The sequence below is a fragment of the Agrilus planipennis genome, unplaced genomic scaffold (assembly GCF_000699045.2).
Source record: "Agrilus planipennis isolate EAB-ADULT unplaced genomic scaffold, Apla_2.0 scaffold91, whole genome shotgun sequence".
NCBI lineage: Eukaryota > Metazoa > Arthropoda > Insecta > Coleoptera > Buprestidae > Agrilus > Agrilus planipennis.
In genome coordinates this window covers 910,676-932,708 of record NW_020440825.1, presented here as the reverse complement: position 1 = coordinate 932,708, position 22,033 = coordinate 910,676, and the positions used below count along the sequence as shown (strand labels likewise).

General features: G+C 37.8%; 1 protein-coding gene across 1 annotated transcript in view; it reads right to left on the bottom strand.

Annotated features, from left to right (window-relative positions):
* The window catches only part of LOC108735463 (dynein heavy chain 10, axonemal), a 41,013-nt gene that overhangs the window by 3,584 nt on the left and 15,396 nt on the right, over window positions 1-22,033 (bottom strand). Inside the window, exons 20-35 of the mRNA XM_025979923.1 lie at window positions 21,456-21,683; window positions 20,732-21,063; window positions 20,330-20,504; window positions 18,626-18,865; window positions 17,221-17,610; window positions 16,171-16,418; window positions 15,959-16,103; window positions 15,041-15,335; window positions 14,773-14,820; window positions 13,780-14,096; window positions 12,415-13,202; window positions 8,505-11,302; window positions 6,318-7,468; window positions 4,232-5,881; window positions 2,837-4,007; window positions 22-1,841 (exon numbers count right to left, since the gene is read on the bottom strand). Of these exons, the coding sequence (XP_025835708.1) occupies window positions 22-1,841; window positions 2,837-4,007; window positions 4,232-5,881; window positions 6,318-7,468; window positions 8,505-11,302; window positions 12,415-13,202; window positions 13,780-14,096; window positions 14,773-14,820; window positions 15,041-15,335; window positions 15,959-16,103; window positions 16,171-16,418; window positions 17,221-17,610; window positions 18,626-18,865; window positions 20,330-20,504; window positions 20,732-21,063; window positions 21,456-21,683 (11,796 nt within the window). The remainder of the gene's footprint in view (window positions 1-21; window positions 1,842-2,836; window positions 4,008-4,231; window positions 5,882-6,317; window positions 7,469-8,504; window positions 11,303-12,414; window positions 13,203-13,779; window positions 14,097-14,772; window positions 14,821-15,040; window positions 15,336-15,958; window positions 16,104-16,170; window positions 16,419-17,220; window positions 17,611-18,625; window positions 18,866-20,329; window positions 20,505-20,731; window positions 21,064-21,455; window positions 21,684-22,033) is intronic.

The window sequence follows — 22,033 nt, the reverse complement described above, 5'->3', positions numbered from 1 at the left end:
AGTAAACTACTTGTTTCTTACACTTGTCAGTTTTTCAAAAGGTTCCGGGAAATCTGTAGAAAGTTTAACTATGTCTTCCCATCCCTGAGGCGATATAAATTCAGCGGGGCATGGTATTCCTGACTTTTCGAGACTTACGTTCCCTTTTATAAAGAAGTCTACTTCACTTTGAAGGATTTTTTCCTTTGCTAATTCCAATTTGACAGTCATTTGGAAGGAATACAGTAGCTTGTGTCGTTCAAAGATTCCCGTGCAGCCAAAGTCGTAAACGTTCTTGGTGAGACAGTTAATGATGTTCAGGAGTCTTTTGGCCAAAACAGTGTGTGGAAGGGCCTTGCGCAATGAATAGGCAAATACTTCTAAGTAGGGCCCAAGGGCGAACTGGTACATGGCATTGACACCTGCCATGTCCGATAGGACGAAAAATAGTATTGCACCTCGTCTCGCAACCAATCGGTAGCCGTCTCTTAACTTTTCAATGTCTTTGCCGGTTTGCTGGGCAAGTTCGAGCTTGGACGTCACCTCAGCTGCTTTTGTTTTTGTGTTTTCTAACGTATCCACGAGTTCAACGTTGTCTAACATGTTCCCTTGACACGTGGACAGCTCTCTCAGTAGTGCGTCTTCTATTTGTTGCAAAAGATTTTTGTTTTCGCTAGTTTCTGCGATTAACGTTTCTCTTTGTTCTTCTAAATCGCGACGCTCGTTTCTTACCACGACCCCCAAAAGCTGATCTTCCAAGCCAGTCAGTGTAACAGTGTAATTGATTACAAGACCGTTCGCATAGACAGCGGGACTGAAGGCAGGATTTGATAATTTTGTCGTGAGATACATTCGAAAATTGGGATCATAGTCTACTTCCTTGTCGCCGAGTATTACAAACACTCTTCCGCTTATGTTTTTGATGTTTCTTTCCAAGACGTTGTTGATGACCGGATCGACATAGTCGTCGATGTCTTGAAAGAGAATGGGCGTTCCATATTTGATGGCCATGTCCAGGAACTTTAGGAAATCCGGATCGGTAAAGCTGAGAACTTTCAGGTTGGTCTTTTCTTCTTTCTTTTTTATCCAGTTCAGGGCTTGCTGCTGAGGATCGATGCAGACGGGAAATCGAGAACCTCGTAGAGTCAAGATGCCGTTTTGTATGGATAATTCGTCTGGAGGTAAGTTCTCTGAGTTCCATTTGCTAATTTCCACGTCGTTCGTCAAGTTTACTTCGATTCTGTAAGGCTGAGTTATGGGAATTTCCCTGTTGATGATGTCGTTTTGCCAGTCGTAATAAATCATTTCTTTACGAAATTCGTAACTGAATGGACCGGCGTAACTAAGAAACGCAGATGATAATAAACAGTTACCGACCAGTTTTGCTCTTTCCACATGAAGATTTGCCAAGTCTGCCGTCCATCTTTTAAACTCTGATGAAAGACCCGTCATCAGTTTCTCTGCAGCAATCAGTCTTCTCATCATAATGTCCGTTTCTTCTTGCAGTTCTTGCTTTCTTTTCATGGCAATTTCGAATTTTTCATTTAAGATTGCTAGATCAGCTTCTAATTTGGCGATTTCGTTATAGAGTTTATCGAGACTCTTTTTGGCCGCATCGTATTCCTTTTGCAAAGCCTCTACCCTGTCCTTTTTCGGTTTTACCTCGCGAAAAACAAGGCAGTACCCTAATACTGCTTGTACAAACTTATACAGGCCGAAACCAGCTTTACTAATTTTCTCCATATCGTCCAGCTTTTTCGACTTCTTTAAATGTTCTTTAGTTGCTTTTTGCTGACCTATAGTGATCAGGTCGCAATTCATTTCCAGTAACTGACGCAAGAAACTTGGATCGGACATCATTCCTGTACATTAATGGATTAAAATATTAATAAGAATGCAATATTTATGTAAAAAACCTTGTCGAGTAATGTCAAAAATGTAATATAAAATCTTAAATTGAAAGTATTCTTTAGTTGAGGCTTAATAGTTGTTTTGTTAAAAGACTATTGATTTTCCAAAACTTTTTTTTCCTAAATTGCCCATTTTCAACCTACTACTACTTGTACTAACATGGCGTGCACCACCACAAGACCTACGATTTACCCTGCAATTTTGTATAGGAGGGGTTTAGGCTATACAAAAGCTTGTAAATGGTTGTTGAGATTCAAACAGAAAAAATTCTATTTCATAAATGATTTATACGCTACAACAAGATACCTATCACTATTAATGTATTACTTAAATAGTTACCTAAAATTGCGACTTTTATTAGTTAATTAAATTTCACTTCTATTTTTGGAATTTTCAGTTTGGGCAAATTTTATATTTCTTATTACCTTTGGCCGTGTCGTGTAGCCTTTAATATAAAGAAGCCACTTCTAAGCTCGCGAACGGTTAATTTAGAAATTCGAAAAATGTTGTTAAAGGTGTATGTTTGGAGCGCGGCGTTGTACGGGTGCGAAATATGGACAGTGAGCGCGGCTGAAAAGAAAAAGTTAAAAGCCTTCGAAATGTGGTGTTATAGGCGAATGATGAGAATAACGTGGGTAGAAAAGGTTAGAAATGCGGAGGTATTAGAAAGAATAGGAGAACAGAGGACTCTATGGGAAGTCAATAAAAAATAGGCGAGATAGGTTGGTAGGACACCTTCTCAGGCATGAAGGAGGCAGAAACGGGAGTTAGGAGGGGTAGAGGTAGGCCTAGATTAGATTACCGTTCGCAAATAGTTAAGGATGTGGATTGTTCTAGTTTTAGGGAAATGCGAAGTTTAGGTCAGGATAGGAAAGAGTGGAGGTACGTGTCCAACCAGTCTTAGGACTGACTACCCTACGATGATGATGATGATGATGATGATTACCTTTTGCAACTTTCCAATTCACTTCCTTGTATCCTCTTAATAAGGCAACTGATTCGCAAATAATTTGCACCGGTTCTGGAGGGGTTGCAAAAGATCGAATTTCTGTGATGTCCTGCTTATCAAGTTCTGAAAGTGCTAGTCTGGCCAGTTCTAACGCCGGCATTGCTTCGGCTAGCGCTGCTTCAGCATCAGCTTGTTCCAAACTTATTATTTTAGCCTGTTCCTCAATTTCTACGGATTTCAAAGAGGCAACGTCCTTTTTCTGAGTAGCTTTAGCAGTTCCAGCCTCGATTTCTAGTAGCATAGCGTTACAGGCGTTCGTGGCTTGCATGACGATTTTCTTTTGTACTTCCAATTTAGCATTGAGAACAGCTAGATCCTTGCTGGCTTCGTCGATTTTTCGTAAGCCGCCTTTCAACCTTTCACATTGAGCCAAATTGTATTCGTTCTTCTCTTCAAGTAGTCGAAGATATGTTGCTATGAAATCCAGATAATGTTTCGGCGTGACGTAATTCTTTCTTCTAAGTTTGGTTTGGAAATCTAACGTGAATTGACCGACAGAAGTGTGGACGTACACAACGTGTTCAACTATCGTTTCTCTTAAATCTGCTGGTAGCTTTGGATTCTCCTTCAGATAAACGGATGCAACGGCTTGTAAAGCTTGCAGTGGCCAGGGGAAGACCCAATCGATGCACGTGTTGTTAACTAGTCCGGGGAAGTTGCGACATCGTTTGCTGAGAATTTCTCCCTGAGGAGACATCGAGAGGACGACGTGAAGATTGTCTGTGCATCTAGTACAGAAAAATTGCCACACGCCATCTTTACTTATTCCATAGCCTGCATTCGATGCTTCAGTTCTGCAATTACCAATAATCTGGTCCTTATCTTCGTCCGAAAACAACGTTGGGACCATTCCCGTCATTAATATGTTGTTTATAAATTCCAGAAAACCTTCTTCTGCTATTTGGGCTGCCTTAAAAAGAAACACAGTCGGTTTGTTATCCAAGCCCAGTTGGAAAAACAGTTTCTTGAGATCTTCTTTGAATGCGTTCTCGTTGTAACCTCTGGATAGTTGAATTTCAAATATTTCGCAATCGGCTGTAAACGCTGCCAGAAATGTTAAACTTGCTTTGCCGCATCCACCAACTCCTACCACCATCATATGTCCACGCTGAAAGTAAAATGTGTAGTTACTCTTAAAATGCATTTTTTTTATATTATTGTCATCCCTAAAGATTTCAACTAAATATAAACGTTTTATATCAAAAGAAGTAATGTTAAAAAAAATGCTAGAACATCACAGAGAGTCAGAAATTTAATATTCAACCTAGGAGACGTTTCTTAAAAGTTTTCTCATTAATTCAATTATATATGTATGTATTAGTAAACGTATACCTCTAATCTTAATCCTCTGTGAATCCTGGTCAGGTGTTCCAGAGCATCTTCGAAAAGAATGATATTCATTTTTTCTTTGCGTTCATTATACTCTTCAAGAATCTCTTGAAAAAGCGAGTACGTAGCATCATAGTCAAGTAAATCTTCATAATCTCTCGGTTCATCTAAATTAAGCGCATTTCTGTAATCTCCAAACAGTATGGGATCTCTCATCGCGTATTCCAAAACGTTAATTCCTTCTTCTTCTTCTTCCTCCTGTTCTTCCAACATGTCAGGTATTTTTTCATCCTCTAGGAGCATTGTTTCGGACTGATCTGTTTCCTCAATCGGTTTTACCTCTTCCATTCTCATTTGTGCTCTTGACGGGAAGAATTCGTTTATCTGCTCAATGAGATGGTTCCGCATCAGTTCTTGATCGTCTGAATTGATTAGCCTATCGCAAATTACACGTAAAAATTCGTTTCTCCAAACACGTACCATCTGATGAGCCATTTCGAAGTATTTTGGCGTTGTCTTCATTAATCCTGCCACTATTCTTGACAAATCGCGCATGTTGAATATATAATGGAACTTGCTTGGAGTCGGTGGTAGTTCTACGAGCATGAGATTGTAAAGGTTCAGTGTCATCTGTACAAGAGCATCAGCTATTTGTGCCTCTTCTGCAAAGTTTTCCAAGTGGCCTCTAAGTATAGACGAGTACACATGATGGAGTGTCGCATCGGACGGAAACACGAGATTGAAAACCGCGAACATGGACATAAATCGGGGATCTACGGGATTTCTACCACCACCTGGTGGGCCCATTGCAGCAACGTATAGTATATCTTTCATTTGTTTCCAATTCAAATCTTTTCCCCTATCGTAGAAACCGCCCTTTTCAAAAAGCAATTTCAATAGTGCTATCGGTTGTTGTGTTCCGTAATCGTCTACCTGGGGCATGTTGAGATCGTCCATAAAGCAGATTAACTTTTTACCAATTGGAGGACCGTAGATTTCCTTGGTGCGTTTCTCCACCGATGATTCCAATGTTTTCTGGACGTCCATGGACGAGGTTCTTGATGAGAAGTTGATATTTAATACGAGAAATTTGTCAGGGTCGAGTGACCTTAAAAAATTGGAAATAATTGCCGTCTTTGATGTTCCTGTTTCTCCCACTAAAATCGTCGGTCTCCTTATTTTGTTAAGTACTTTCAGAGCGTAAGTGACACGAACGGTGTCAATGGTTGGTACCAAAATTTCGGAAAACCTTTTCTCCCGTACGTGTTCATATTCTGGAATTAACCAATTCCACGCGTACCAGACCGACTTCTCCAAGTCCATATAATAATCGTACATCGTCGGGAAGGCCGTAGGGAGGTATCTGAGTTCGGCAGGTTCTTCGATTTTATCTTCAGCCGCCATAAATGGACAAAGGCTTTTCACGAATTGGTCGTATTCGACTCTGCCTTTTTCTAAAAGGGGTGCACCCAGCGAATTGTAAATGGCGTGAATGAATATGCTTTCGTACATGAAGTCTTCCATTACTTGTACTGGTACGGGTTTTCCTCCTTCTTCTACCTCAGGAACAGGGAAGATTGCATCTACGAAATTGCATAACTGGGTAACCAGATTTAATCCTGTTTGTGGTATGACAGTTTTAAGGGGTGGTACCTGAAAATTGAAAGTAACATGATTAAAAGTAATCCTAATAAAGTAATCATTCACGGAATAGAGTTTGATATTTGATCGTACTGAAGTCATGATTATTATTATTATGAAATGCCTCAGTAATTTGGCAATTTATTCAAGATGGTGTTAAAGACTCAAATATCCCAAGAGTCACTTTACATTGAAACACAGACAGGAATTGGTAAAGGCATTAGCGGCCAGTAGGTGAACTGATGCAGTCCTGATTCGGGTCTAAAAACCGTCGTTGGTTGGAGTTGCTTCCTAACGCGTCGCTAGCATGAGGTCTTAAGAGGTCTCTCCATCTTCGATGCTAGATGTTGGATGTGGCCACTGGCCTTAGACCCGAATCAAGACAGGGTTTTTTCACAGCTAGGAATATGTTTAAATAATCAGATTAAATTTGAACATTTAAACTCACCGGTCGGCCCTTGACTTCCCCTTGTATTATGTACTGCATGCTGGGTATTACGTATTGTTCTAAAAATTTGGTAAACAATTCTTGTTCCTTCCCTTCTTGGCGCTTATTAACCCACTTCAAGTAGTAAGGCTCATATTCAAGGTTTTTGGGGTCCACGTATACCATACCGGCTCTAGAAACTGTTGCAGGGGATGCATACTGTAAATCTCCAACTTCGAAGAGCAATGCGCAAGTAGGTTGCAACAGTCTGATACGTTCACCGTTAGCTAAGGTCAATAGCTTGTTATCATCCATTACGGAGTTCATATTCTCAATCCAGAGGGCATCCACGTCCCCATCGAATAAAACGTATCGACGTTCTGCCCTTTCCGTTGGCTTATTCATCTCCCTAAAAATGTTCGATAGTAATCCATCAGTCCAGTCGCGCGTAAACGGATCCAATACGCCATAAAGTTCTATAACGGAACACGCTTTCGGGTTCAGGGTGGTTATTTTCGTCGGCAGGTTTAATAAAGTTTGAGCTTTCGCAAGAGTCTGAATCACAACCGTTTTACCTCCACCGGTTGGCCCGACGATCATGGTAGAGTGACGTGTCATCATCGTTTCGTACATTTGAACCACTTTATCTATTTGAATGGGAAGTAGAATGTAGCCCTCTTTTTCCAAAACATTCTCAACGGCAGCATTGAAATCGGGATAACCAACCCTAGGACAGTCGAGATTTGGGAACAGATCCTGAATCAATCCCAGAAACAGAGGAACGTCGTCGAAGACGAATTTTGGATGGTTCATGTCCCTCAGTGCTCTCATGAGAACTAGGGCTTCGGATTTGTCGGGATCGTTTCTTTTGAGTACGCCAGCCATCCGCAGTACCGCATTTAGTGCTCGAAGACCCCAGTCGTAATGATATTGTTTTGACAATTGCTCTCTTGCCAATTTGTATAATACCGTCATTTTTTTCGCGAGGACTTTTGCTTCAAGGAATCCATCGGAGAAGAGGGAGATCATGCAGATCTGCTCCATATCGGGAACTATACAAACGACCGGCCTAAAGAGTGCTTTAACCGATTCCGGAAGCTCGGTTCGTCCTGCGTATCCAGGATTCATCGTTATGAATATTCCAACCTTTGCATCCAGTGCAATTTCTTGTCCTGCGAGGTGGATAGAAATATTAATAAAATCATTATTTGTTAAATACGAAAATGAAAATTATTTGAGGTCAGTGAAATACCAAAGGCTTTCGAATGAGCTGACAAAAAGTATTTATTCTGGGTTTTGTAACAGTAACCTTTAAGCGGAAGTTTCACTACTAATTGAAGCTTAAATAAAAACCTATCAATGAATCAATCATCACTATCACTATATAGTATAAAACAAAGTCGCTTCCCGCTGTCTGTCCCTATGTATGCTTAGTTCTTTAAAACCACGCAACGGATTTTAATGCGGTTTTTTTAATAGATTGAGTGATTCAAGAGGAAGGTTTATATGTATAATACATGCATAATATAGTAGAGAAACACTGATAATTTTAGAGGTTTCTAATGTGATGTCGTAAATAAACACATTTTTTTGCGCTTACATTGCAAACGCTGGCTAAACCCTACGAGATAGATCAAAATAATGTACCACAGTATTGTATATCTTAAAAAGGTCTACAAAAGAGTCCGCGATGGTATATGTCTATCTCTTAGAGATAACCCACAATAACCATTTTTTATCCTTTACTTTTTATGAGAAATAATGACTTATTTACTAAACGATTTTAAGCAACACGGCATTAATTCTTATCCAATTAAGTACCTTAAATACATCGTGCATTAATGTAGATCAATATGGCCCTTTACAGCATGCAATTTAAATGAATATTTTCGAAGTTATTACAGATTTAAAATGCAAACATGGCGGTTGCGGCGGTACCGACCGGGAGGCCGGTTTGTATTGTCTAATGACAAAAAAATTGTGAATGTATATAAAGACATTCTGTAGTATATTTAATGTGTTCAGCGGTTGTCTATTTAACATTTCCCCTCTCGATAATAATCCAAACAAAACAAAAATATATTTAGTATCAGCATTTCACCCGTGCGAAGCTGGGGCGGGTCGCTAGTATTCTAAAATATTAACGAACATCATTCTTTCACAAAAAATTCAATGGGCTTTTAGGAAAAACCTTAGTCGATTACTGACCTTCAAAATTAAACCGTTCCAATTTATTTATGAGAGCGCTTCGTATTGTCTGTAATTGAGTTGATATTACTGAGAGCACAGATATATCAATTCTGTTAAATTCATCGTAACATGCCCAGGCTCCGCATTGACAAACCCCAGCCAAATTAGTTCCAATCGCTTTAAAGTCCATCCCTTCTCCACAATTAGTTACCACACACAATAGAGCCATTGCTTTGGCTAAATCCTTAGTGGTTTCAGTTTTCCCGGTCCCGGCAGGTCCGGCCGGGGCACCACCAAGGTGCATTAGCAAGGCTTGGGTAATGGTCAAGTATATTCTGTCTGTAAGAGGTGTGATAACCAGACGACCGTTTAGACCCATGTATTCGTAACCGTATTCGAATGATCCGGTACATTGGTTAACCCAAAGATTGTCCAATCGGTTAACCCAGTAAAACCTTAGCTGGCTTTCCCATTCGAATTCTTGTATGTCGGTGACGCTGTCTCGAACGAAGCCTTCTATGATGTCTCGCGCGTGCACTTCGACGATAGCTATTGTTCTAAACTTGGATCGATCGTTTGATGTGAGATCGCCACGTACAGTGATGACGATTTCGTCGAGCTGCCTATTTTGTTGGTTTAGATATTCTTTCATTGATCTGTGCTGTCCTTTCAGAATTTTTTCGAAAACGTTTTCCACCTCAGCGGTCCACCAGACTTGGCTGCCGGCTAAGCAAATCATCCCCTGGAAGTCCAGCATCCATTCTGCTCTAGGACGTCTTACTTTTCCGTAGTTGTATATCGCCTTCTTAGTAATGAATCGATTCGATCGACGCATTTCGTGCAAGACGTCGTTCATCCATTCTTCGACAGGGCCTTCGATAAGAACGGCGTTTCTAAAATCCATCACTTCAGCTTCCGCGGAAATCATCGCCGTGGCAATTACGTTGTCGTTCTGGTCCAAGTTGAACTTTAGCATTTTGATGTTGTCAAACATTTTGATCATGTGCTCCTGGACTACTTCGTACTCGCTGCTTCCCAAAATCGATAATAATTCGTCAGTTGAGATAAAATAAAATCTAGGAAATCTCATTCTCTTCGAGTCCAAGTAGTCGTTTAAAGATTTTTGACATCTGTCAAGGCCAAAACTTAAACCCTGAAACTCTTCTAATCTTCCAGATGCTGTACAATTTAAAAGGACATTCGGATTCTTCGCACATTCGACCATAATTCTTCGAAATGATTTATCAAAGTTATCAAATTTTTTCGCTTCATCTGGCAATTGTGTTCTAATGTCCCCACCCACAAATATTCCTTCGAGATACATCCATTTCCTCTGGACACCTATCCACTCGTCGATTACCTCGCCAATAAGGAAGAGCGTCTTTTCCCATTTCTGTACCACTGGAAGGAACGGTCCAACGAATTGAGATCCGGCCATACTTTGAAGATTCATCGAATTATCTTCCAATACTTGAACAATTTCATCAACGGGACCCAATACGAATCCTCTGTCTTCGTTTCCCTTTATATATTTTAGAACATTGAAAGCCATTACATTCCATGTATCTACGATGTCTTGAACGCCCTTTTCTATAGCAAGTTCTTTAATGGCATTGTTAATTATTTGTTCTGCGATCTCTTGATACTTATGTAATTCCATAGCAAACATATTATCCAGTGTAAATCGATCTGGTGACATGTCGAAGAATTTCCCGGTCTTTTGCATAAGCTGTTCCCAATGTCTTTCTCTCAAAGCTTCGTTTTTGAGGGCCACCATCAAAGGCACAGTTCCTTTAAAATGTTTCATTTTAAGCTCTAGTGCTTGGGCTATGGGATACGATCTGACAAGTTTTGGTAACTTCCTAAAGTCTTTCAGGAAAGTCTCGATACCATCAGTAAGCGCCTGGGGATTTAAGTTAACCCAAAGCGTTCTTCCCCATATGTCACGGGCTGATTTTTGGTTTTTGTAAAGTTTATAAACCAATTCAAAATTTTCGAAGTCGTTGTATGCTCTTAAATAGTCCGAATAATCGGTTAGCGGAATATCGAATAATAATTCCGCGTTAACCAGGTCTAATCGTCGAACCTCTAGTTCTCGGAAGATTTTTCCAAATTCTTCCATTAACCTCAAACCCTGTTCAAGATCGTCACCAACGCATCCTGGACCTTCCGTGTCAAATTTTTCAACAAATTCTGCGATAAGTTTGCAAAAGTCTCTCACTTCTCCAATTGTAATTTCGACAAATCTTTCTTTGGTCGATTCCAAAGTCTGATTCCTATAAAGTGCAGACAGATAGAGTATTCTCCATTCCTTCGCTATCTCATACGCGAAAATCTCGTCGTCTTCATTAAATGGCAAAGCATAATCCCTTAGCATTATGTAAATTTCTTGGGCGTTGGTAAATTGCACCTCTGCTCCAACGTTCATCTTAAGAACATCGTTAATGGCTTTCATGACGATTTTCAATTGCTCTAAACCTCTTATATTCGCATTTACCTTCGCTTTGAGTTCGTCCATTACTTCTTTCAGTGCTAGCATAGACTTTTTAATGTCTTCAGCTAATTTTTCGCTCAAGGTAATTTTCCACATATGGGCATGCTCACAGATTGAATTTAACAAAGGACGCAGATTTACCCTGATACAACCAATGTCCATATGATCCGGGTAACGTATCAGGTCGTCGATAATGTCATTGTAATAGGTCAGGGTATCGTCATACAGGTTTATGCGAGGATGTTTTTCAACCAATTTTTGGCAGTTGTCTTCTTTGTCATACAGCCAAAGATTTTTGTATCGTTTCCACGTAAGAACGTATCTGTAATAAAATATATTTCATCAATTACTATTACAATATTCGCGGGGTATACGTTCCATAAATATGCCGCGAATACAGAAACCGTGGATATGGAATGGTAATTAGTATGGAATCATAGGGAATACGTTCTAAGGTTCCAGAATAAAACCAATATGCATCAGAATAAAATTAATTTATTGAGAAATTCGCAATTAAAATTAATCGTTATAATCACTTTTAGACAAGAGTTTAAAAAATTTAGTGATTTTTCTTGTTTTGAATTTTGAATTAGTTCACTCGGTTACATCTTTTATAAAAGTCGTTTCGGCACGAGCTAACAGTACCTAAAAGATGCCGGTACGTTGAAAAATAACACCGAATCCTTTTCTGTTTACTGGGTTACATCTTTTATAAAAGCTGCCTCGCCATGTACCAACAGAACATACTTAAAAGATGCCGATACATTAAGGGGATTCAGTAGTTCATGCGCCGTAGAATAAAAACATGCTTATCGCTTCTAGATATCATGAGTTTAATGTTTGGAATAGAGGTTTGAAATTTTGTAGTAAGACAGATAAAGCTTTTTTCTAAAGCCTGTCGAAGGCCATTTTTAATTTCTATTGAAAATACGTGTCCCACAAGAAGCTTCAACTTTAAGCGCTTGTAAAAGCTTTTAATGACCATATCATTGAAAACTAAAAACGTACCGAGTTAGTGTGAACCTTTGTCTGTTACAATACAAAAAAATCACATATTTATTTCGCAGCGTTAAATCACAATGTTTAGAATAGAAATACATGTTTTCGGAAAATTCACACCAGACACGAGCGGTCTATTGCGGTCAATTCCTTTGATAAATGACACCGAATCCTTTTCTGTTTACCAATTGCATCGCCGAATAATAAAATTTTTAGTCGCGAATATAGGAACTGGGTTGCAAATTTTTCACCCGCGAATAAGGAAACCGTCAATAAGGAACTTTTACTGTATGTACAAATTACGAATCTGAAGATTTTTTGTAGATATATAATCTTAGCTAAAATCATCCAGAAAAGGATAGAAGAAAGGGAGGAAGAACTGTGGGGAAGGGTTTAAAATAAACGCCCTATAATGTCCCTATAATGATGACATACTTATTAATTTCGAGGAGTCTACGGTAAGCCGCAATTTGGGCCTTCTCTATAACATCTGTCACTTCTTGCAAACTGGCAATGTCATTGTAAAAAGAATAGACCAGGAAATCGTTCGTGTTTTCAATTTTTTGCTGAGGACACAAAAGACAAGTGCCTTTCATCCATCTCGGAAACGACTTTAACCTCGAAACGAGGTCGTTTAAGTTTTTTATGATCATGTTGTATACTTCCATCGGTGTGGGTTGAAGAACTACTTCCGTTGTAGAGAGCAATGCGTCAACGTGAAACATAACAACGCCGTCTTCCATTTTCCTCGTAAATCGTTCTGGATTTAGGAGTATCATCTGGATGAGCCTCTCGTAAATTTTCTCTTCCCAAAAGGTGTAGTACTGTAGCATGTGAGGACAGTAACCGGTTGTTGTTTTCAAAACCACGTGCTCCAGTTTCAAAAGCAACGGGGTTATGCTTTCGTATTGTTTGTTCAGTTCGTAAATTGTTTCCGTTCGTTTCTCGTTCAACTGATGAAAAAAGTCTTTGCAAAACAGCCGCGTTGGTTCTTCTTCGACCGGTACAAAATAGAATAGGTCGTAGTCGGGTATGGCGTTAATCCTGGTGAACACGTAGCTCTCCATATGCTGCACCTCCGTGTAGAGAGCCTTCAGGTCTCCAATTTTCGTTCGGCATGTGTTCACATATTCTCGGATAGAAAGAGATTTCCAGTTAAGTATCGTTAGGCCCGGCTGAATATGTAACTCTACGTCTTTTAGACATTCTCTGAGAAGATTTAACTGAAAAGTTTCCATACAATTTAGACATCTTTTAGAAGTGAGTTAGTTTAATATGAAATATTATTCTGAAAATTCATTTCTGAATTTTTTACCCACTACACGCTGCCTCAAATTAATGAGGGAAAAATTGTTGCTGTTTTCACACCAGCGCCGGGAATCGAACCCGGGACCTTTGGCTTTACGCACCAATGTTCTGACTACTAAACTACGAGAGATGACAACAGCAACCACGACCAACCGACCTACAAGGTTAACGATCCGTCGAACTAATATAACTATATACTGAATATACTATGATTAAACATACATACAATTTAGACATCTTTTAAGGGAGTTATTTTAATATAACACCTCTCGTAGTTTAGTGGTCAGAACGTTGGTGCGTAAAGCCAAAGGTCCCGGGTTCGATTCCCGGCGCTGGTGTGAAAACAGCAACAATTTTTCCCTCATTAATTTGAGGTAGTCTGTAGTGGGTAAAAAATTCAGAAATGAATTTTCAAAATAATATTTCATATTGAAAAGTTTCCGTTCAAACTCGATCTTATAAAACGCACTAATTAATAAAATTCGTTCGTACCTGAGGAACAGTAAGTACGCTAATGATACTGTTATATTCGGAAAGCATTGTTTCAACTTGTTCCTCATTCGCGCTAATTTCATCAGTCTGTAAGGCAGCCTTTTTGATAACGTCCGGTAAATTGAATCCCAGAAATTCAATCCTTTCGGTAGTGGTTAGATAAGTGTATATTTGCTTGTTGAAATTGATCACGAACTTGCAATTATTTTCGGATAACACTTGGTTACCAATTAAATCGAACCACGTCACGTTTTTTTGATTCATACACCTCTCTATAAAGGATGCTTTTTTACCCATAGGGGAACCGCTACGTTTTCCTGAAAAAACAAAAAAGATGATGAGTTATTGTGCTTTTGATGATTGCATAAATAGGATAAACACGTCCTGACATAACAAATCATCAAACTAACTTTTTATCCCTCGAGAACAGTATTTTTTTTCTGTATAAAAAATACCCTGAGTCCTTTCTGTACCCCTGACAATGTGTTCGCGTTGATGTGCTAAATATGTGTCAAAAATCATAGACGACCACATAAAACTAATTTTTCTGTCCCTCGGGAACAGTTTCTTTTCTGGATAAAAGGTACCCTACGTCCTTTTTTGTACCCCTGACAATGTGCATATAAAATTTTATATATAGGTTTTACCCTCAGCTTCGCTCGCGTTGATGCCCTAAATACGTGTCAGCAATCATCAATCACCACATAAAACTAATTGTTTCTATCCCTCGGGAACAGTGTTTTTTCTGGATAAAAGGTGTGTGTACAAAAATTCATGATGGTCATTAATTTGAGGTAGTTTGTAGTGGGTAAATAAAAAATCGAAAAAATGATTTCAAATTAATATTGCATATTAATCCACTATTAAGTAACTAACAATGTCATAGGATTTCATATGGGTAGTTAAAACGTGAAATCGTAATACAAAACTCACATTCGCATTTATGTTAGTTAGGATTAGCAACGAGAATTATTTTTGTATGATATCACTTACCTTTTATCGAACCAACCTCTGACTCGTCCTCTGCTGGTATCTTGATGACTGAAAAATATTAATTAATAATATTTTTCACAAAACGTAATGGAAAGACAGAAGAAATATTTGGAAATGATGGTAAATAAAAATTATACGTAGTACAATTATTTATTGGTATTAGTAGCAGGTTGATCATTTTTGTAATCTTTGATCTAAATGACTCTTCTTATAGTTATATGTATTCCATAAGTATTGTAGTAATTAAATACTCCTTTAAAGTACTTACGTTTCTTTTTTATATGTGCGAGTTTGATTATTTTCATTTCGAGGGATTCTTGAATAATTTTTAATGCAGTACTTAGCCATTGTTCGAATTTCGATTTTTCGAAGGCTCGCATTTTCTTCCCCAATGTCGCGTAGCTTTGAAAAGCGTCAAACTTCAGCGACGACGTCTTTAATTCTTCGACGGTTTGCAGTTTTAGCACGGTCTTCTTCAGTTTATAAAATAAAAGCCTGCTCCAGTATATAGATCCGCAAATTGGCGGCTGATTTCGGGAAATGGGAGGCTTCCGTTTGAACCTCTGAAATTTTTGCAGGCATTAAACTCAAGTTTATATAGAATCAAAATAGTATTTTTAATAAGTGATGAAATGCTTCGAAATCGACAGGAATTATATTGGTATGATATAATTCAAATTCATTGATAAATTTCACCATATTTAAAAAACCTATATGCAGGTCAAGAGTTAGGAGATGTATTAGAAAAGGAGGACAATGTGGAGATAGATTAGGATACCCATTATGAAGAAAAAGCTTGAATTAACATTTAAAATTTAAATAATAGTTAGGCACATATACGAAACCGGAAATGTCCTAGAGGACTATAAACATAATACCACCAAAAAAGAAGGACACGGATAGATACGAGAAATTTTGAAAAATTAGTTCAAATTCCCACGCATCAAAAATCTTAACCAGAATCGTGCAGAGAAGGTAAAGGAACAATTTGGATTCGTAGATCTAGAAAAAGCTTTTGATAATGTTGAACAGGAAAGGTTGTTAAATCCGAGTATACTTAAAAATGTGAAAATGAAAACAGTAATAGGCAATTATAGAACTTGAGGAGCAACGTAAATATTTAGGATTGTAGTTAGATCCTGAGGGACTATTTTTTTTTATTTAAACGTTAGAATTTCAAAACTACCTGAAATATATCTTCAATTTCCATGATTTCTTTCGAAAATTGATCGACAATGCTATCGAACTTTTCGGCCAGTCTTTCTTTGATTACAGGTCTTGTATCTAGTTTTATAACTTTGGCCAGCATGTCCAGAGCTGAATCAGCAGATCTGTTTAATCATTAGTTTGTTTTATTAGTAAATGGTGAAACATACGAGATTGGAAAATTGTATTGACCTTAATATTTTAAAACTCTGATCGATCATTTGTAAGGCTTTATTTTCGAATAGATGCTTTTCCTTTTGAAATGCCACCATTATGAGATCCCAGTTTTCCTTGTTGCTTACTTTGAAAACGTCAAAATCCAGACCTTCTACTGGTGCCACCAACACCTCAAGACGTTTTCGAATTTCGTTAATTCTTTGAGGATCGCTCACAACTGCCTTTAATTCCGGTCCGAAAATGTTTGTGAAGTGGCTGAGAACCTGAGAAAAATGTTGTTAATTTTCATGCTTGTTTGTATTGATGAAAAGTCATCATCATCATAAGGTCATCAGCCCTAAGACTGGTTGGACACACACATCCACTCTTTCCTTTCCTGAGCTAAACTTCGCATTTCCCTAAAACTAGAACAGCCCACATCCTTAACTATTTGCGAACAGTAATCTAACCTAGGTCTACCTCTACCCTTCCTAACTCCTGTTTCTGCCTCTGATATGTCTCTGACTAGACCTTCATGCCTGAGATGGTGTCCTACCAACCTATCTCGCCTATTTTTTATTGACTTCCATAGAGTTCTGTTCTCCTATTCTTTCTAATATCTCTTCATTTCTAACCGTTTCTATCCACGGTATCCTCATCATTCGCCTATGACACCACATTTCGAACGCTTCTAACCTTTTCTTTTCCGCCGCGCACACTGTCCATGTTTCGCACCCGTACAACGCTGCGCTCCAAATATACACATTTAACAATCTTTTTCGAATTTCTAAATTAATCGTTCGCGAGCATAGAAGTGACTTCTTTTTATTGAAGGCGACTGGGTATCCTCTATTTTATATCCGTGCTACTCCTTCCGTCCTGACTTATCTGACTTCCTAGATATCTAAAATCAGCCACTTCTTCTAATTTTTCGTCTCCTATCTTTATATTCGCTCTTTCCTTACTTTTCTACCCTTGCATACGAACATTTTTGTTTTACTTTTATTTTCATGTCAATACCGCATTAATTTTATTGCTAGATGCTAATACTGCTATAGAGAAGTGATTAGAAATTTTTTAAGTTACCACTGCTATTTCGTGTAAATCTCGACATATGGCAGCTACATGATCAGTTTTTTCGAACAATACCGATTTATCAAATTCCCATCTCTGCCCTTTTCCGGAAATTTCGATCTTTTCTCTTGTTGTCATATAGGCCGATTTCCACGTTTCTAACATTTCCATCGCTTTCTGCGTTTCCTCGAGTACCTCGTTCACAGGATTTCTGAAAAGGGTGTCAAGATCCAAATGAGCTATCACCCTCTCTCGGAGCGCCCATGCTATCTTTTCCATGAGCGCGATCATGGTCTCGTCTCTGCCGTAGTAGCTCGACAGGATCCAAATTAAACGTAAACCGTCCATAAGATCCGGTATCATTTTTGTCAATACTGCGTAATCCGAGACAGAGTCAATGGCCTAAAAGATGTCGAAGGAGAAATTTTATTTATAGCAGATATCGTTTATTATAACGACGTTTTGAATGAACTAGTGGTAGGTCGGTATAAATGAATAGGTGCGTTTTATTATTGGTAGAATAGAATTTGTTTAGCTATGAAAAAGGAAATAAACTTAAGGATGTTTGGGAGGTACAATCGGAGCCAAGAGTACATAAAATTAGAAATTCGTGATTAATTAGGTTTTGCAGCATATCATGAGGTAAATAAATAGTATCTATACTAAAAAAAAGTATACGGTTTGAGAGAAAATTTGGAATTTGACCAAAAACTTTGAATAAAATAAGAAATAACGAATAATATGGAAAATTTTTAACTGACTTTTGGCAGTGAATATGCCTTGATTTCAACTTCGAAACAAAAAAATATTTAGTTTCAATCTCTATTAATAATGAGCGTAAAACTTTTTAATATGTTTAAATAATAATTAAAACTTTAAAATTGCATTTATTTCAGACAATTATAAATATTATCATTATATTATCAAGTAAAAACGAGATTTTCAGCTAATTTTTCATTTTTTCCTCGATAACCATTTAGTGAATTTGAATAACCTTACGCTAAAGTGATTCTCCAGAGTTCAAGTTACTTATTATAAAAGTTTGAAATTTCTGGTAGCTTTTTTTCTGTTAATAAAAATAAATTTAATCTGTTCGGTTAACGAATCTCCATAAAATGATGTGTAAAATTACAATTTTTTAAAATTTCAATAACTTTTTAACGGTTTAGTGAATCGATTTGTAATTTTTACAGGAGTTTTAGAATTGAATGAGGAACGTTATTCCAAATTTTTATTTGTCTCGTAGAATTTTGACATACCTCCCAAACATCCTTAAAAGACGATGTAACTCACAAATGTAGGGCGTAGCTTTTTGATTAGTTCGTACGGACTACGACTATGCTGATAAGGTAAACATATCTCAATAATTTTAGAGATTAACGGTAGTGTAGTGTAGCGAATATCACATTTCGCTTACTTTAAAATATCTCAAAACGGTGGTCAAAAATTTAGCGTTGTCTCTTGCTTGTACCAACACCTTTCGTAAATCGATTGTGTACGTTTCAAACGCACTTATGAATGGAGATTCCGCCGCTTGTAAAATATTAATTGTGCGTAATGTTTCCCGACCTTTCAACTGATCAGTTATGCTACTGTATGCATTTTGTTTTTCCTGCCAGTCTTCGTATTCTGCTGTTGGACCAAATCCTAACGGTTCCTAAAATCAAAATTCATCTCAACAATCGTTGAGGAAATATTTTCACAATTTAAACGGATTAATTCGTAAATTGGTATAGTTTCTATATTTCAGCCCATTTCTTCGACTTCTACTATATGAAAGTTGATCATAATGATATTTGGTAAAAAAACACTTTTTGAAAACTTTCACTTAATTTTTATTAAATTCTTAACAAGTTTCGACCTACAAGGCCATCATTAATCCTTCTTCTGGAATAATCATTGATTATTAATGGTAAATCGCATTTCTCTAAAACTTGAACATCTTACATAATTAACCATTTGTGAACAGCAATATAGTAGAGGTTTACCTCTACTTCTCTTAACTCCTGTTTCTGCTTTCAATATCGCTCTTTTAACTAGCCCTTCCTGCCTGAGAAGGTGCACTACCAACCTCCTCGCCTATTTCTTAATAACTTCCTTAGCGCCCATAGACTATTTCATCATCATAAGGACGTCAGTCCTAAGACTGACTGAACACGCACCTCTACTCTTTCCTATCCCGAGCTAATTTTCGCATTTCCCTAAAACTAGTAGAACATATCCTTAACTATTTGCGAACAGTAATCTAATCTAGGTCTACCTCTACCCATCCCAACTTCCGTTTCTGCCTCTAATGTATCTCTGACTAGACCTTTATGCTTGAGAAGGTGTCCAACCAACCTATTCTTTCTAATACCTCTTTATTTCTAACTTTTTTTATCCACGGTATCCACATCATTCGCCTGTAACACCACATTTCGAAAGCTATTAACCTTCTCTTTTTCGCTGCCCTAACCGTGTACGTTTTGCACCCGTTCAAAGCTGTGCTCCACACATACACCTTCAATAATCTTTTTCGAATTTCTATATTTACCGTTCGCCAGCATAAAATTGACCTCTTTTTGTTCGACCCTGCGATATTTTTTTTTTTATATCTCTACCATTTCTTCCATCCTGAATTATTTGACTTTCTAGATACCAAAAATCATAAAAAAAATCTAAATTACGTCGACTTCNTTCCCGAGATAAAAATGTTCAGTCTCTCAGAGTCTCTGAAAGCGAGACCCGAGTCTCCGTCTCTCATCGAGTCTCTCTGGTGTCGCTGAGAGAGACTGTCGAGAGACTGTCAAAAAAACTGTTTAGCGTCTCTGAACGAGAGACTCGAGTCGCTCATAGAGAGATCCTCATTTCGTATTCGGTCTCTGAACGAGAGACTCGAATCTCTCAATTTTTCATTCAGTCTTTTTGTGAGAGACTCGAACCTCTGAATTACAATTTTATCGTTCGAGTCTCTCATACAAAGACTGTGAGAGATCCATAAAAACATGTAGGCAATAACTGAGAGACTGTGAGAGGACGCCCTCACAGACGCTGAAAGTCTCTGAGAGACTGGAGAGAGACTAGGGAAACCATTGGACTATTGGTATTGCAACTGCTACATATTAGGAAAGGATTGTCTCACCCTGTTTGCATACATTTCGGTAACTTTAATAATATGTCTTTCCCACCCCATGACAATCTCCTCTAGCTCTTGTATCAATTTTGGATCGTTCAGGATCTCTTCGTCGGTATAGTAGAAAATTTCCTGGACATTTCCCATTGGCAACCAAGCATCGTCTTTCATGTGTGCGTCACACCTAATACAAAACTAGGTTTAAATTTTTGACTTTAAATCATGCAGATATTTTTCTATATATTAAAAATACATTTCTCAGTAATAATAAGAAAAAGTAAGGGGAAAAAATTGAAAATAATACAATCAATTTTCACCTCACGTAAAATTGTAGGTCATGTGCGTGCTACTATTAAAATATTACTATAGTAAAATTAACCAGGTATGAAGTTATAAAAGCAGCATACAAACCATTTGATTGTTTCTAGTAAATTCGTTGTTTCTTTCAATAAAGTTTCCTGCGTATTTGAAGCAATAAATGAAGACGTCTCTTCCATAGATTTATTTTCCTCCTTGTCCAGAATTTCACGAGATTTTCTCGTCAATTCCGTCGATAAATTATTCTCCTCCCCTTCCTCTTCTTTTTCAGCCTGTTTTTTTTGCAAATGTTTCTTCACGGCAAGCGATATTCTTCGGTAAGCCGACGGTGTTTTAAAATCGCTAAACTGCTCCATTACATTGTCTTTATCAACCTCGAACTGTTGACCTTCTCTAAAACGCTTTGTTATCAGAGGTAAAAAGTTCTGAAATAAATTGAAAAATTATTTTGGGTGTACGTGGTTCTTGAAAAATGATTTTATTCGTATAGAATATAAAATACGTTACTCAGAATTTCACCTCTTTGGACACCTCAATTCATTTATCTCTACCACCCTCACTCCCTCCTTCCTTTTTCGTTACGCTAAGTCACACTTTCAGCGACCACCCTAACAAATATTACATCACAAAATAGCAATGAAAATAAGAAAATTTCAACAAGTGTCAAGTTAAAAGAAATTAAAGTAAAATTGATGAACTGTGAACGTTACATTTCCTTCGATCCCCTTCCACCCTTGCCATATCTCGTCATGCTAAGCAACACCCCGACCGCCCCTTATTTTTACTATATAAAAAAAGGAAATTATTAAAAGTACACCTGTTCAATTAGCAGTCCTAAATTGTGTAGTACATTGCCGGTGGCAGAACCGCACAATATGTAGTTGGGCGCTTCAGCCAGTACATCTTCAAGAGATTCGAAACTGGGTAGGCCTTCTCTGTTTATTTTAATAAAATATACATAATTTATGGAAGGATCTATGTCTACTCCAGGAGCGCCAAAACAGTAGTGCAATTTGTAATCTTTTTCAATACGTTGAACTATTTTCTGCAAAAGGAAAGACATTCATTCTTATAAAAATTTTTCAACTGCAAAAATTAAAAGTTAATTTAAGTTAGATTAAAAATGATGTTACATAGGGTACCTTTTATTCAGAAAAAATTCTATTTCCGAGGAATAGAAAAAATTGGTTTTATGTGGTCGTTCGTGATCTTTGACACGAATTTAGGACATCAACCTAGTCTTTATATACGAGGGTGGATTGATAAGTTTCCGGCCTAACCAAGAGATGACGCCACTAGGCCTACCTTGAGGTGACATTCTATAGTACCATCCTTGGATAGCTTGTAGCTATAGTTTCAGCCCGATCTCCTTGCTAGTGTAGGTTTGACAGCACG